The following is a 15015-nucleotide window of genomic DNA, read 5'->3' as shown; positions in this document are numbered from 1 at the left end:
ACGCATAACACGTAATTTATATTAAATACTTCATATCTATGTGTAAGATGAAACTAACTATGCACTCACTAATTAAAGTGATGATTCCAAACTCGAGCAGCGCTTCGCTTCTAACGATTCTATTTTCCTTCGACGAAACCTAGCATTATTATCGCTATGTTTTAGTCTAAGATTTATTGTGACTAATTATTAGTCTAGATTCATTATTAACCTAAAGTCTACTTTCATGATCTATCAAGTAAGGAAAACCATGTAGGATCATATCGGAGGTAGGGTATGTTTGGTATACAAAGTATACTATTTGGAAATCTCACTTTAAACACCTCACTAAATCACAGCCTAGACATCATCCCCGTAAGTAGATTAATCAGTATAACGACTTGGAATCACTGATAAATCTTGTTTATAGGTTCATAATAACGATAATGAACTTAAACATAGGTTATACGTAAAGTACGGTAAGCATAACTCAACTTACAGGGGTTTAATGAGGAACCAGGCTCTGCGGGGGCATGAACTTCCGAGTCGAAGCTCTTCTTCTCAGAGCCTTCTAGCGCTCTGGGGCTTTCCTCTAGCAATTAGGATTTACTAGGGCTGTGGGAGAGGTTTAGAGAGAAGTTAGAGAGAGAGAAAGAAGGGTTATGGTATGAGGAAAATGGGGTGTTCTTGCATCCTATGTATAGGCTAGAAAATGGCCAAAATCATCGAGTTTGATCCTCCAACTCGTCGAGTTTGTGCCACATGTCACCATCTGGTGGCAAGGCGTGTGGAGAAAGCAATGGTCTAGATTAAGCCACGTAACCCCTTTCGCAGCAGCACCCTTCCGACTTCTAAATTTCGTAACTTTCGCATACGAATTCCGTTTTTGATGTTATTTATATCCACGCGTAGGTATTGACAAGATGTACAATTCTCCTTTTGACTCCATCGGCTACATCTTGACCAATTTTAAATTTAATAATATGAGAATACTACACTATTAACGACCGTGTAAAATTCATAACTTCTACATACAAACTCTGTTTTCCACTGTCTTTATGTCGTTGAGGTCCTATTAATGAGATCTTCAATTCTAATTTAGGTTTTGTCGGTTAAAAATCGATCGATCTAAAATTCGAATTTTGGATTGTGCATTGCAATGCTAAATTTTAGAAAAATCACAACTTCCTCATACGAAGTCAGATTATGATGTTTTTTTATGCATGTTCTTGGTTTAACATATATTACACCTTTTGATTAGATCGCTAAGGCTAAAAAGTAATTTATCAAAAATTCACTTTTTAAGTTACGCGATGTCGTGTCGGTTTTGTCATAAAACTTCGACCAGTCATAACATCTTCGTTATTACTCAGGTTTCAGTCTTCTTTATATGTACAGAACCATTGTGACATAAACTATAACTTGCTTAAGATTATTTACTCTAAATAATCTTCCATCAAAAAGTCAATTTTGATGCTTATTGTCTCTAAATTGACTAGCCCGAATCTGCGGGCGTTACAATTATCTCCCCCTTAGGATGATTATGTCCCAGAATCATCAACAAAACACGACTTATATAATGACTCCATACATTATCTTTTCATACTAGGTAATAACCATAACTCTTATGTTCCTTCGAATGAGTATCTAGCTCTTGGACTTCTTGACTGCTGATAGTGCTTAATCTTGTACCTGCTCTTCGTACTATGTTGGACTTTCAATTGTAACCTTCGAGTTACAAAACCGATCCTTATTGGAGACTCCTACTTCTTCTTAAACAAACTTAACTTAAGAGAAGTCCTTTACTTCGATTATCATGTCAGATCGATTGCTCATGTTCTAATGACCTCATGTCGTATGATGCAACGCTTAGACTCAGTTCCTTGAGAGTCAAATTCTGGAATGGGATGTTTTAATGTGATATAATCACATTCTAGTGCATATCACTTCTAGCTAAGAGTTCGTACCTTAACAACGATCACGATACTTCTATTGATCGCTTCGATTACCTTTCACTTCAATCTTCAGGATTAATTCAGATGCTACATCGAACTTGGTTCTTTGTACCACGTAACATACGTATCTTAGCCAGACTCAATTTAACATGAGCACTAGGGTCGGAATAACAATCATCTTCTTAGGCATTACCGGAACAATGGTAACGACACACTTGAACAAAACGAAATTAATTACTAGCTTCTTGGTAACCTTGTGAATTTCCCTGATCCAAGTGTGAGTCATGTGCTTCCGGTAGTATAAGCCTCTACTACCTTTCTTTCACACCTACTCATACTCGTCCCACATATTGACTCGCAGTTCTCCAAGTTATTATCACAAAAACAATTTTAACACATACAAATGTGTCCAAACAATCATATAAGTTTCCCTAGACTCTACTAGGACTTCTTCCATGCATATCTTTAATCATCAATTCTGATTTAACTCGATTGGAGATGGAAACGCCAGACGGTGGGATAACTTCATAGATTATACCAAAAGTTCTTTCTTTCTGTTAATCGAAAGTGTACTTCTCCCGTACTAGACGTATTATTTATTAGACATATTCTAAAGGCAAAATACCATTCTCATGATATCTTTTGATAGGTATTATTCACTATCGCAAGCCTTCTCATTTCCTCCATTTGCCCAGTCCGCTACGAGTCCTTATCATGACATTCTGTAGACCAAAGCAGGCGTTCGATGTATCAAGATGAGAATATAGATAGAGGAAGGTTTAGACACGTATGCCTCCTTATTACTCCAAAAAGTTACATGTCAGTTCTAATATCGTAATTAAACATTTAAAAACCTGAGCACATAAAATTTCCCGATCTGGTCGGCAACAGACCATAGAACCGATCAAACGATTAGATCATAAAGCATATAAGGCAGCATAAATCATTTAGCACATAAAAACTGAGAGTGTGCATATAGAGAGCATCCAAGTTTGACTTCATAATAGGAAGTTATATTTTTTTCGAAGTTCCAATGTAGTAGTGCGGGCACAAAAACCAAAATTAAAAACGGTTGATTGTTAGGAAAAACAATCTAAACGAGAGTTGAAGATCTCATTAATAAGAGATCATTAATATAAATAACATCGAGAATGAAGTTTGTGTATAGGAGTTATGTTTTTTGTAGCGATCTTTAACAACCTAAGTCTAGCAAAAATATAAATTTTTGATAGAGTGAGAATTACCTATTGAGGTCTAAAGGAAAGTTGTAAATCTTATTGAGATATTTTTGGGGATATAAATAACATCAAAAATGGAGCTCGTATGAGCCATTTCAAGAATATGAAAAAAAACATGTGCGCGAAGTGCGCCACACGTGTTGATAACCTGGCACCACGAGAGGGCGCTATGTGGCATGGTTGGCTGCCCACTTCTACAAGGGTTAAGGTGACATGGCACCACATGATGTGGACATGTGGCGCCATAAGAAGGCAACACATGGTGAAGTTCTAGAAGAAGTGACGCAGAGTAATCAGGCAGCGACATGTAGCACCAGGAAAAGGAGGATACCAACATTGTGTGCGGCGCACCTCCTTCCTTTTCCTATACATAGTTGTGAAAACATGCTCATTTTCCCTCACAACTTGCCCATAAACTCTCTAGAGATCTTCCTTTATTGAGTTTGATTTTCTTAAGATAGCTAGAGTATTTTAGCTAAATTTTGGAGTGGCAAAGAGTCCAACAAATAGAAGAGTTCGGGTCAAGATTTTGTTTGCACGTTTTCCTGGTTTCCGCTAAACATCTGTAAGTTAAGCTACACTCTTTTGTTTTCAGTGTAACTTATATTTATAGGTATAATTTGTTATTATGAACCTATAAATAAGATTTATCAGTGATTCCAAGTCATAATACTTATTGATCTACTTACGGAAGAGATGTCTAGAATGGTCACGTTAACTTGGTTGTTGGATTTTAGAAAGGCTACACATCGAAATGATCATGCCTCCCAACTATCGTGCCTAACTGATTAGTGGGAATCTTGACTATAATTATCATAACCACTAGGATTACGAAACTAAACTAAGGATTGATACTTTATACGTCTAGGTCGTTTGAAATTACGAAACGAAGTGCTGCCAAAATCGTCAGCCGTCCACTTTAATCGAGTGAGTGCATAGTTACTTTCATCTTACATATAGATATGAAGTATCTAGATAATTTCATGCTTTATGTGCTTATTATCGGTGCCGAAAATGTTATGTGTTATATAAAATAATATGAGATGACATTCAAATTGATTTAATCATATAAGTATTATAAACTTATAAATATGTACTGGGTAGTGATAGGGGATGGTAGATAGGAAATGATAGATATGTGATTGTAGATAGGTAATGATAAGTAGTAGATGACTAGGAGATGCTTTGACCTTGACTTGCGATGTTGAGATATAATCATCTACCATAGTATAGATGACGACCAATGACTAATCCAAAAAGGTCATGTGGAAACACCGGCATTCCCATAACCTGTAGGTGATGAATTAGGAGTTTAGGCGACGTAGTAACTACGTATTCATGTGATGTTACTCTAACCTTTATTGGACACGTATTGGGGGGGTAATCCCTAAAACATTACTATCTATGTGATGTAGGTGGTGATCCTTAGGAAAAGTCCTTAAAAACAAACATATAAGGAAATGCGATGTAGACGATGATAGGTAAAGGCGATGTAGGTGATGAACCCTATGATAATTTCTTAGAAAGGAATAAATAAAAAAACAGGGATGTGTAATTTGATTAATTGTTTGACATGAAATATGTGAATAAATAAATTAACTATATTATTGTGGGTTGAAAACCCTATGTATCTCACCAGGTTTCTCAATCCGATCCACTCAGATTATTTGTATCACAAGTATTGATTTGAAGACACATTGCACTAAGAGATTAAAGGGGATGTAGATAATTAGTATAAACTAATGTAAGATCTGTTTATGCTTATGTTTTGTATCAATTATAACATCCCAAGTTTTGAAAAGATATCAATATCGAATGTTTCTTCCAAAATGTTTAATGTTAATATCTCACATTAAAATAATATTTTTGGGACCAATTTTGTAATAAAAAAAATACTTTTTTTAAAATAAACATAAATAAAAATTTTAAAATAACTATAAATATAGGGATGTCACATCAAATGTCACGTAACAAAAACAATAACTCAAACTTAATCGTAATTATACTCATTGAAGCCGTACGGGTTTCCCCATACCTTGCTCAACATAGAAATACGGTCTTTAGGTCATAGATCTATAGAAAAAACCGTATGCTTTACCCTACATAGCATACCCTACATCTTACTAATTAACCGGAGGAAGAGGAAAATAAATCACATTCATAATGACATCTTGGCCAGATATATATTTCATGACAAGAGGTACCATCTAATATAGTCTTCTATTAACTCGTCCAGACAATTGAAAGCTATAAATGCGTTCATAACATAAAGCTCAAAGCTCAAATCACAAACAAATGACCAAACTCAATTCACTAACTGAATTTTATTTAATAATGATACAAAAAAGTTGTTACAAAATTTCCTATTAAACAATGTCTACATAAAATTTGCTATGAAATTTACTACAGATGCTATAATTACGTAACCAAAATTTTGCTAAAAGAAATATGACTACAGAGTCTCATTAACGAATTGTGTAAAAAAATTTAGTAGTTATTAGATTTAGCTATAAAATTTCAATTTTTTCCAACATAATTTTTTGTAGCAAAATCAATTTCAAAATTTTCTTTTAGTGGAAAACGGTTTAGAATCGATTAATCAAATTCGTAGCACGACTGATACTTTGTGACATGATGTATTCGAGTTTGTGTATCTTCTACTCTATTTTAATTCAATTCGTTATTTAAGATATATATATATATATATATATATATATATATATATATATATATATATATATATATATATATATATATATATATATATATATATATATATACCCTTAAGGGTATATAAGTTTAGGTACACAAACTTACTATATTATATCGTTTTGTATTATATATTTAAATTGTAATTATCTAATTGTTCTTATAATTCAACTTATAACTTAATTACTTCTAAGATTTTTATAAATTTCACATTTATCTTTCTCTTACATACTTTTCATTTTCAACTATAATATATATAGCCTAGTAGGTGTTCGGCAAAAAAAATATGATATAAGAGGAAGATAATAGTGAAATTTCAAATATCTTCAATGTAAATCAAGTTAGGGGTTGAAGTTTAAGAACATTATTATAAATATATCTAACAAAACTACTAATTATTGTGAGTTTGGGTACCTAAGCTTACAATCAATTTATGCATTACAAAAAGAGTAAAGTACATATGGTCAACAGTTGAAAATGTCAAATATCTTATCTTCTATTCTTAGGCTATTTTTGTGACATCCCCAAAATCACGGCCAGAAAAGACCGATTTCATTTATGTTTTTTAAAATAATTTCAGAGTAAATCCTTTTGATTTAAAAGTGTTGCGGAATTTGTTCCCAAAACAAAACATGATAAAATAATATTTATCAAAGCATTTCATCAAGAGATGCATTTTCATTATATAATTAAAACTCGGGGTGTCATGTTCCGATACAGACCATAAAGCATAAACGATAACATTACAAGTCATTCAACAAATATATACATATACAGACTTGTAAACAAAACAACTCGATGATTCATCCATCTTACGCCCTTGCGCCACTTCCTGTAATACAAATAAAACTGAGTGGGTCAGGCTTGGGAGCATGGTGAGCATATAGGGTTTTCAACCCACAATAAATAAATTATATTTAATTTCACCAACCAATCACTATCCCGATTACCCATTCCCGTTATCCTCACTTTACGTCCCTAAAACAACATCTATCTCAAGGGACCTAATCTAAGATTTTCATCGGGACGGACATTACTGTTAAGGGGTTTCCTCAACAATAGATATCCTAAAGCCAACCATGAGGGGGATAGAGTACACCGGTGAACACATTGTTCACAACACCTACAGGTTATGAACCTGCTAGCGTTCCACTAGACTGTCTAGAAGGAGTCTGTGGTCGTTATCCATACTCCGCTGAATAACTAGGTCAACAACAACAACAACATCGAGGCCTCTCATCTGTTTATTACACACCAACTATCTACCCATGTTCTACCCAACATATTAGTAGATAAATATATATTTTTATACATAGTTTAAAACCTCTATAGCATTTTCATTCAATACATATTTCACATAACAGATGAGGCATACCCACATAACACATATTTCATAGAAAACAAATCAGATCTATGAGATTAAAGAGAGTGAATATACATTCACGCACATAACAACAAAATTATACACATAACACGTATTTCGTATAAAATACTTCATAATTATGCGTTTAGAAGAAAGTAACTACACACTCACTTGATCAGAAGATGATCAGACAGCACTACGGCTTGTAGAAGTAGTAATCCTCAGCAGATCTGGAAGATCTCTACAAAATTCGAACTTCTCGTGGGCAGAGCTTCGGCTCAGAAACCGCACTTCTCGGGATCTTCGGGATCTCGGGACTTGCTTCGGGGCTCGGGAATGATACCGGGGCTTCGGGGGTAAAAATGCAGAGCTTCGGCACGAAATGGAGGAGAAATGAGCAATTATGCCCGGACTCCTCGCATCCTATTTATAGGAGGCTGGAACCTCCTAGTACGCGGGGCGTACATGCCTCCGAAATCGTCACTGCATGCGTCATCCGAAGTGTCGACACTCTTCGCTGTACGCGGGGCGTACTCCGGATGAGTCCGGTGACTCGCCTCCGGATAATACCGAGGTTTAATAATTAATTTTAATTATTAATTATTTAATAAATTTCGAAAATTCATATCTTCCTCATACGAACTCCGTTTTCGACGTTCTTTATATCCACGCGAATGTGAGATTATGCTCTACAACTTTCGTTTAGACTCCGTCGGCTAATTTTGACTATTTTTAGTATTTTTTTTAATAGGCCGGGACAGAAAATTTCGTTATAAATTCATAACTTCTTCGTTTGACGTCCGTTCTCGCCTAACCTTTTATCGCTTTGATACTAACAATGAGATCTTCGATTCTCATTTAGATCACTAAGGCTAACTATCGCTCTAACGTAAATTTCACTTTTTACGTCATTCAGCGTTGCCGGTTCTGTCGCGAAACTTCGACAGGTCATAACTTCCTCGTTATAACTCGGATTTCGGCATTCTTTATATCTTCGGAAACCTTGTTTCAACTACTACAACATTATCTGAAGATATCAAGTTTATTTTACACTTAAATTTTGACGCTTATTTTTATTCTTAATTCATCAAACCACATAATTAAGCAATTAAGCACAAAACATATAATACTCAAATAATGCACTTCTATTATTTTAAAACGGGTTACAAAGGTTAAACTAGACTATTACATTGCTAAAAATGGCAAGCCTAGAAATTGATATTTGTTTAGTCATCTGAATAGATCTTAATGGCAAAATTACCATTTTAACCTTCTAAGCTATTTTTTACATACAAATTAAACATCATAAAATATTAAAATTAGACACTAGACATCATATAAACATCCAAATTTGTTATATATGGATCCTTATATCATAATATAAAAAATTTATAATAATATCTCATAATATTTTCTTAAAAAAAGAGGATCATTATGGCTATTTTTGACATCCTCTCGGTATTAACATGTGGTGACATAAATCCCCAAATACTTCACCATTTCTTGCCATACACTCTCACAATATTTTCTCCCCTGACAAACGTCGACAATGAAGATTGGGTCAAGAGAATATCAACCCATATCACAAACTTCATACAACAACTAATTGAAATTATGAAGAACATCAAGAACAAAACACAAAAATCAAATTCATACAAACCACAAAAAAGAGAGCAACAAGAACACGATCAAAACACTAATTTCATCCAAATCGAGCAACAAAAACACAACTCAAACATTAATTTTGAACAAAAAACTAATTAGAAAAAAATTACCAGATAATAATAGGGAGGAGGTGAGGAAGGAGATGTCGAAGGCGAAATGGAGTAGCACTACCGGAGGCTGATAGGAGGAGGCTGCGATGAAGTCGGAGGCTAGCAGGGAAGCAGTTGACGCAGCTGGCAGGGAGGAAGTGGTCAATGTGAGAAAAGGGAGAATGACGGACGAGGTTTTGATGCGTAGCGGGGGGAGAAAGAAAAAAAGAGGCAGGCGTGTTATGTTAGGGCAAGGGTATTACAAGTCTTTTTTTCATCCAGACTCATTCTCACCTCTTCACGGTCTAGACTGTTTTTTTTTCCACATCTGACCAGTTAAGAGGGTAAAAATACTTTAACCAAACACTCTGAATCTGAACGATCCACAACTAGCCTCTTAATGGGATCAATAAGAGGAAAAACAAATAGCCCCTTATATCATTTTCATCCCTCTCCATCTCTCTCTCATTTTCTCTTTATTCTCTATCTTCTTTATCAATTCGGGCAATTATCTCCTAATAATCACCGTAGGCACCTTCACTAACCACCACCTGTCAACACCAAATTTGATACTATAACCAAAATTTAAAACTCAAACCCAAATTTGATACTAGAACCATAATCTAGTACTTATAATCAACACCAAATCCTAATCTAAAACCTTTAATCAACAATGATTTTGGAGATGAATTCCCAAAACCTAAAATCAGTCATGAAATCCCTACATCCATGCCAAATTTAGATGGACTGGGATGTAGAATCGAAACCCTAGATTTATGTCATATCTTCTTTGTCAGCTTTTGCAACCATCGTTTATCCCTACATCGATGCAAAATTTAGAGGGACTGGGATGTAGAATCGAAACCCTAGATTTGTGTCATATCTTCTTTCTCAGCTTTTGCAACCACCGTTTATCATCACCAAAGAAAAGAGAATGGTTGAAATTTAGATATGCAAATGAAGTATATACATATGAAATCTAGATATAAAAGGGTTGTTGATAACATTCCCTAAATCACATATTTCCCCATTGTTGTCCTTCAATAAAGTACATGTATCAATCCTTTTGTAACAAATTTCATCCAAATCCACTCAAACCCACACCAATGGTGCACTAGGGCTTCTGCTAGTTAGTTATTATATAACACATTTGGTGGTATTTTTACATGTTTTATATATTTATTAAATATAATGGTTTGGTTTGGTTTTTTATGGGGCAATTTTAAAATAAAACCAAAATTGAACTATTTGCATTTGGTTAATAGAAATCAAAAACCAAATCTTCATTTTTAGTAATGATTCGGTTATATCGTTTAAATTGGCTACTGTTTGATCTTTCGGCTTTTTATGATCACACCTAAAAAAACGTTAGACTTATTTGATAAATATGTCTTTATATTGATTGTGATTAACCTTGTATGTACAGTTTTAAACAATTTAAATTGTTTTGAATATTTTTTATATATGCTTCAAAATTAAATATATTTCAATATTATAAGAGTAAATTTTATGCTTTCAAGAGTTCTAGAATGCATGAACCCTTTTTAAATTCGAAAATGATGTGGACAATATCATAATATTAGACTTAGAATCCAAAACAACCTACGAATACTCAGCCTCTTGCATATATGCACAACATCATGTTTTATATCTACATTCTCAAGCAACCATAAAAACTTATATGCTTTTGGACAATATAAATCGGTAAAATGAGTATTATATCCGATCACATAAATCATATATACTTGTAATATCGGAAACCTTTGTGAAAGGCGATCTCAAAGCTAGCTCAAAGCTTCTTCGATGACTTGGTGGCGAAAGTGAGGTTTGCTGTAGCTCATAGGCTCATGAAGACTGGTTCACCAAATTAAATGAAGTGATTCTAGTACTTTTAGCTGGTGGGCTCACGAAAACGGGCTGACCAAAGGGAATTTAATGCACGGAGACGTTGAAAGTACTCCCCTAATGCGAGCAACCCTCTCGCAGCTTGATGTGCGGTTAAAATTCGAGACATTTGTTGCAACACTTGTTGTCGTAGGTGATCCGCCTGCATGCGATATTGCTTCCATTGTGAGCGGAGCACAAAAAGTTGTAACTACTTTTAATATTTGACTTTAAAAGTCTCATATGAGTTGAATATAATTAATGTCTAATTAAGGTAGCATTATTTAGTTAATTACCTGGTTCAAGAAATTCTCGATTCCTTCAAGCCTCTCCATTGCTAAAGTCATTTGTGCATTGTAACTTCCAACTCCAGTTATGTCGATAGTGATACCCTGAGCAAGGTTCTGTTGAAGCTTTTCCATTCCTAGACTCAATGCATCCTCGGCTTGTTTACAAGAGTGTTTCAGAGTCGAGACGCTCATCAGTTGTGCATTCGATAAAGGCTCAAGTTGTGGCATTAGTATCTACATACCCACACATGAGAAAAGAACAAATCGCTGTATATTATGCCCTCTTATATTTTCCATGCTATAATTATATAAGCTACAAAAGGGTATTTTTGGAGCTCTATATATACGTCCAAAAGTGAATTGTGATATTTTTGGGAAGAAACGAGTAACAAGGTCTTACGTATAGGAGCTCTGATGGTCGTGGACCTCCAAGCCACTGAAAGAACCTTTCGAGGGGTGTTCTCCACAACCCATTCATCGTATAAAACACATCAGCTTTTGCAGCATTAGCTTTCAATTGGAAAAGCTCATAGTAGTGGTTCAAGCCACTGTCTACGAATATACGAAGCTCTAATTCGCTTACATGACTTTGCAACACGTCTTTAAGTTCATTGTCCTTTTTTTGCTGCTCGGCAACCCACAAATCATATGCCATCTCAAATGCAGCGATACCTATACCAATTACAATTAGTAGTCCAGATTAATTAAAACCTTAATTTTACTTTGATTAATTTAATAGACGATCCATTAATGGATTGTATATACGTACTCATGTACAACATATATAATTAATTAAGTCATGTACCTGGATTGACATTATTGGGTAACAGACCATTGCTTGTATTCAGTAAACCACCGTACACACGCTGCAATCAATCAACCAACCACCAAGAGTTGATGGAAATGAATGACCAAAAGATTATAAAAGAAGCAAAAGTGGAAAAGCTTTTTGAGTGAAATTTTGGTTCACCTGCTGTCGAGCTCTCTCGAGCTCCTGCTCCAACTGTGCCAACTTTAAACGACCAGTTTCCAATTGTTGAACGTAGGCCTATGTAGAAACTATATATGAATATTTGGCTAACTCCACGATAGTTTCCAATAAAAATTTGCGTTTCCAAGAAAAAAAAATAGAAGTGGAAGATCCAAATGTAACACACTCAAAGTGAACATCATGGACAAACCTTTTTCCTCAAACGGCTTTTACGTGCAGCTTCACGGTTTTGCGCTAGCCTTCTTTGCAACTGTACGTAGTTAGATCGTAAGTGAATATATATATATATATATATATATATATATATATATATATATATATATATATATATATATATATATATATATATATATATATATATATATATATATATATATATATATATATATATATATATATATATATATATATATATATATATCTTATGTACACACATATATAACAAAAACAAGAGGAGAAAATGAAGGAATGTATCACCTTATCAGACATGTTTTTGGCTGCTTCATTATCGGATGAAGGTCCTATCGACTCCTGCGAAATGTAATCCGTCTAAAAGTATCGAAACTTTATATGTTAGAATGGAGATGTATATGGTAACATGGTCCTTATATTTGTATAGAATTACTAGAGTAAACTGCAAAATAGTCCTTAGTGGATTCCAAAAATACTATAGATGGGGTTCAAAAATTTTCAACTACCATTAGTGATCCAAAACATGCATTTTGGAAAACTGTTTTACCCTTTTAATTTTACAATGTTGGTAAAGAGTGAAAGGATCTACGGCATGATTAGGGTGGGGGTGGGGGGGGGGGGGGGTAGGATATAGTGGAGGGTCGGGTCGGTTAATTATTCAAATAAAAGAAATGTTAAAGTTAATATGTAAAAAAAAGTTAAAAAGGCAAAACAAATATTTATTATTTAATGGACCAAAGTTAAAAAGATTTTGAAGTTATCCATAACTTTTTGCAAGCTAACATAAACCACTTGTGGAGTTTACTCAAAATATTATGATTCGTTCAGTGAACAGTATTAATTAAAACAGAGTTCTTCCAAATTAACATGCAAACGACACATATGTTTATCTATTATGTCAGATGTGTTCAAATTGGAATCTCCTTTTTAAACATTATTTATGTAGATCTAGTACCTTAAATAATGGTATAGACATATATATGTACAATAACATATAAGTTGTCTTTTTCCATGAAAATGTTTTGTTTAATAAAGAGTTTTTCCCAAACACACATTTCATCCGTGTTCATTGAGTGGGCCCTATATATATATATATATATATATATATATATATATATATATATATATATATATATATATATATATATATATATATATATATATATATATATATATATATATATATATATATATATATATATATATATATAACTTGTAGGCTAAGCATAGAGAGATAAAGTCCACCTTGTTGGGTAGCCTGTTGATCATAGAGGAGGAGGTGGTGTTTGGGGTTACAATATCGCATCCAAAATTAGTAGTGTCGTCGTCCCACATTCCGATATGGTGAAGTGGCTCGAATATGCCCATCCTTCTCGAAGTAGCAAATTGCGTGGATGTGGATGCCATTTTCTACGTCAGTAAATAAGGCCCTAAATATATAGCAATTAAGATTAAGAATGAGAAAATCATCAATTCTTGAGTATACTCAACTCGATCAAAACACCAATATTTATAAACTTCAAAACATATGAACAAAGTGGTACATAGACTTCCAGGAACAGAAGATGAACACTTTTTTATTCCTATTTCCATTCTTGATTATTGAAGTTCAGGTATTTATTTTTCTCAAGTTTAAAGTTACGAAAATGATTATTTTTTTATAGTTTAAAAAAAAAATCAACAAACAATTTTTTTCAAGAGAAATATGTTTCTTTATTAGTTTCGAAGCTCAGTGATTGCTTATTTGTGACTGTAGAAGTCAAAAAGTTGATTCATATATGGAGGTATCTGGCAAACAAATTAGGATTTCAATTTTGAAGAATAATTAATCATTGCATCTCAACTCATGCTACTACCAACAACTGCCCACTGCGTTAAGAAAAAACACATCATATATAGAGTTCAACATATCACATACACACATAGTAATAAAAAGTCAGCTTATAATTAAAGCCAGAAGACTGAATTTAAAACAGGAAATTAAACACAGTTTCACACACAAAACCCTCTGATATATATGCGAAAAACACATAGATTGAATCAAAAGCAGCAGAAAAACTTATATATCACAAGAAACTGATTGATAGAAAAGAAAACGATGAGAGAGAGAGAGAGAGAGAGAGAGAGAGAGAGAGAGAGAGAGAGAGAGAGAGAGAGAGAGAGAAGCCAACCTGTTCATGAACTGCTGAATGCTGAAGGACAATCTTCCAAAACCAAAAAGATACAATTTTTGGGGGGTTTTATAAACAAGAAATTAAACCCACCAAAGCAAGTAATAAAAGTAAAGCGGGTTTGGGTAAAAGGCACCAAATCATATGAATTTAAGAGAAAAAGGAAGATCATCATGGGTTCAAAAGCAAGAAGACACCCCCAGTTGGCCAAGAAACAGACAACATAAATAAATCGACAAATTAAGCACTAAACTTATAATCAAAATAATAATGGTATTTGAATTACAATAAGTAAAAGGTTAAGCTGTGTGGAATCACAAATATAAAAAAGTTAATATCCTCCTACAATAATAAAATCTATTTGTAATTATTAAAAAGGTATTTGGCAAAACTTATTTGAAAGTATTTTTTTACTTATAACTAATTGGGTGAAATAATGAGTTTATAATAAGTAAATGGTAGGTTACTTATATTTTTTGACTTAGAGTT

General features: G+C 33.7%; 1 protein-coding gene across 1 annotated transcript; it reads right to left on the bottom strand.

Annotated features, from left to right (window-relative positions):
* Nucleotides 1-10560: 10560 nt before the first annotated feature.
* LOC145033127 (transcription factor TGA4-like) lies at nucleotides 10561-14746 on the bottom strand. The gene is made up of 9 exons (XM_078981984.1): nucleotides 14527-14746; nucleotides 13601-13785; nucleotides 12641-12712; nucleotides 12354-12413; nucleotides 12143-12220; nucleotides 11978-12038; nucleotides 11573-11844; nucleotides 11179-11406; nucleotides 10561-11045 (listed from the first exon to the last, which is right to left on the bottom strand). Exons 2-9 carry the CDS (start codon nucleotides 13760-13762, stop codon nucleotides 10890-10892), a joined length of 1089 nt encoding a protein of 362 aa, XP_078838110.1. The 5' UTR covers nucleotides 13763-13785; nucleotides 14527-14746; the 3' UTR covers nucleotides 10561-10889.
* Nucleotides 14747-15015: the final 269 nt, after the last annotated feature.

The sequence above is a fragment of the Lactuca saligna genome, chromosome 1, assembly GCF_052625555.1.
Source record: "Lactuca saligna cultivar CGN05327 chromosome 1, ASM5262555v1, whole genome shotgun sequence".
In the NCBI taxonomy this organism is placed as follows: Eukaryota; Viridiplantae; Streptophyta; class Magnoliopsida; order Asterales; family Asteraceae; genus Lactuca; species Lactuca saligna.
The sequence above is the reverse complement of the archived record's forward strand: the minus strand, read 5'-3'. Positions and strand labels throughout refer to the sequence as shown.

What these genes read in the sequence shown, in the direction of transcription:
- LOC145033127 (XM_078981984.1), bottom strand. Translation starts at nt 13,762, where the DNA reads ATGGCATCCACATCCACGCAATTTGCTACTTCGAGAAGGATGGGCATA. An exon ending in CCAAAAACATGTCTGATAAG is followed by an intron (nt 12,414 to 12,640) that starts GTGATACATTCC and finishes AACTACGTACAG; the next exon opens with TTGCAAAGAAGGCTAGCGCA. An exon ending in AAAGCCGTTTGAGGAAAAAG is followed by an intron (nt 12,221 to 12,353) that starts GTTTGTCCATGA and finishes GTTTCTACATAG; the next exon opens with GCCTACGTTCAACAATTGGA.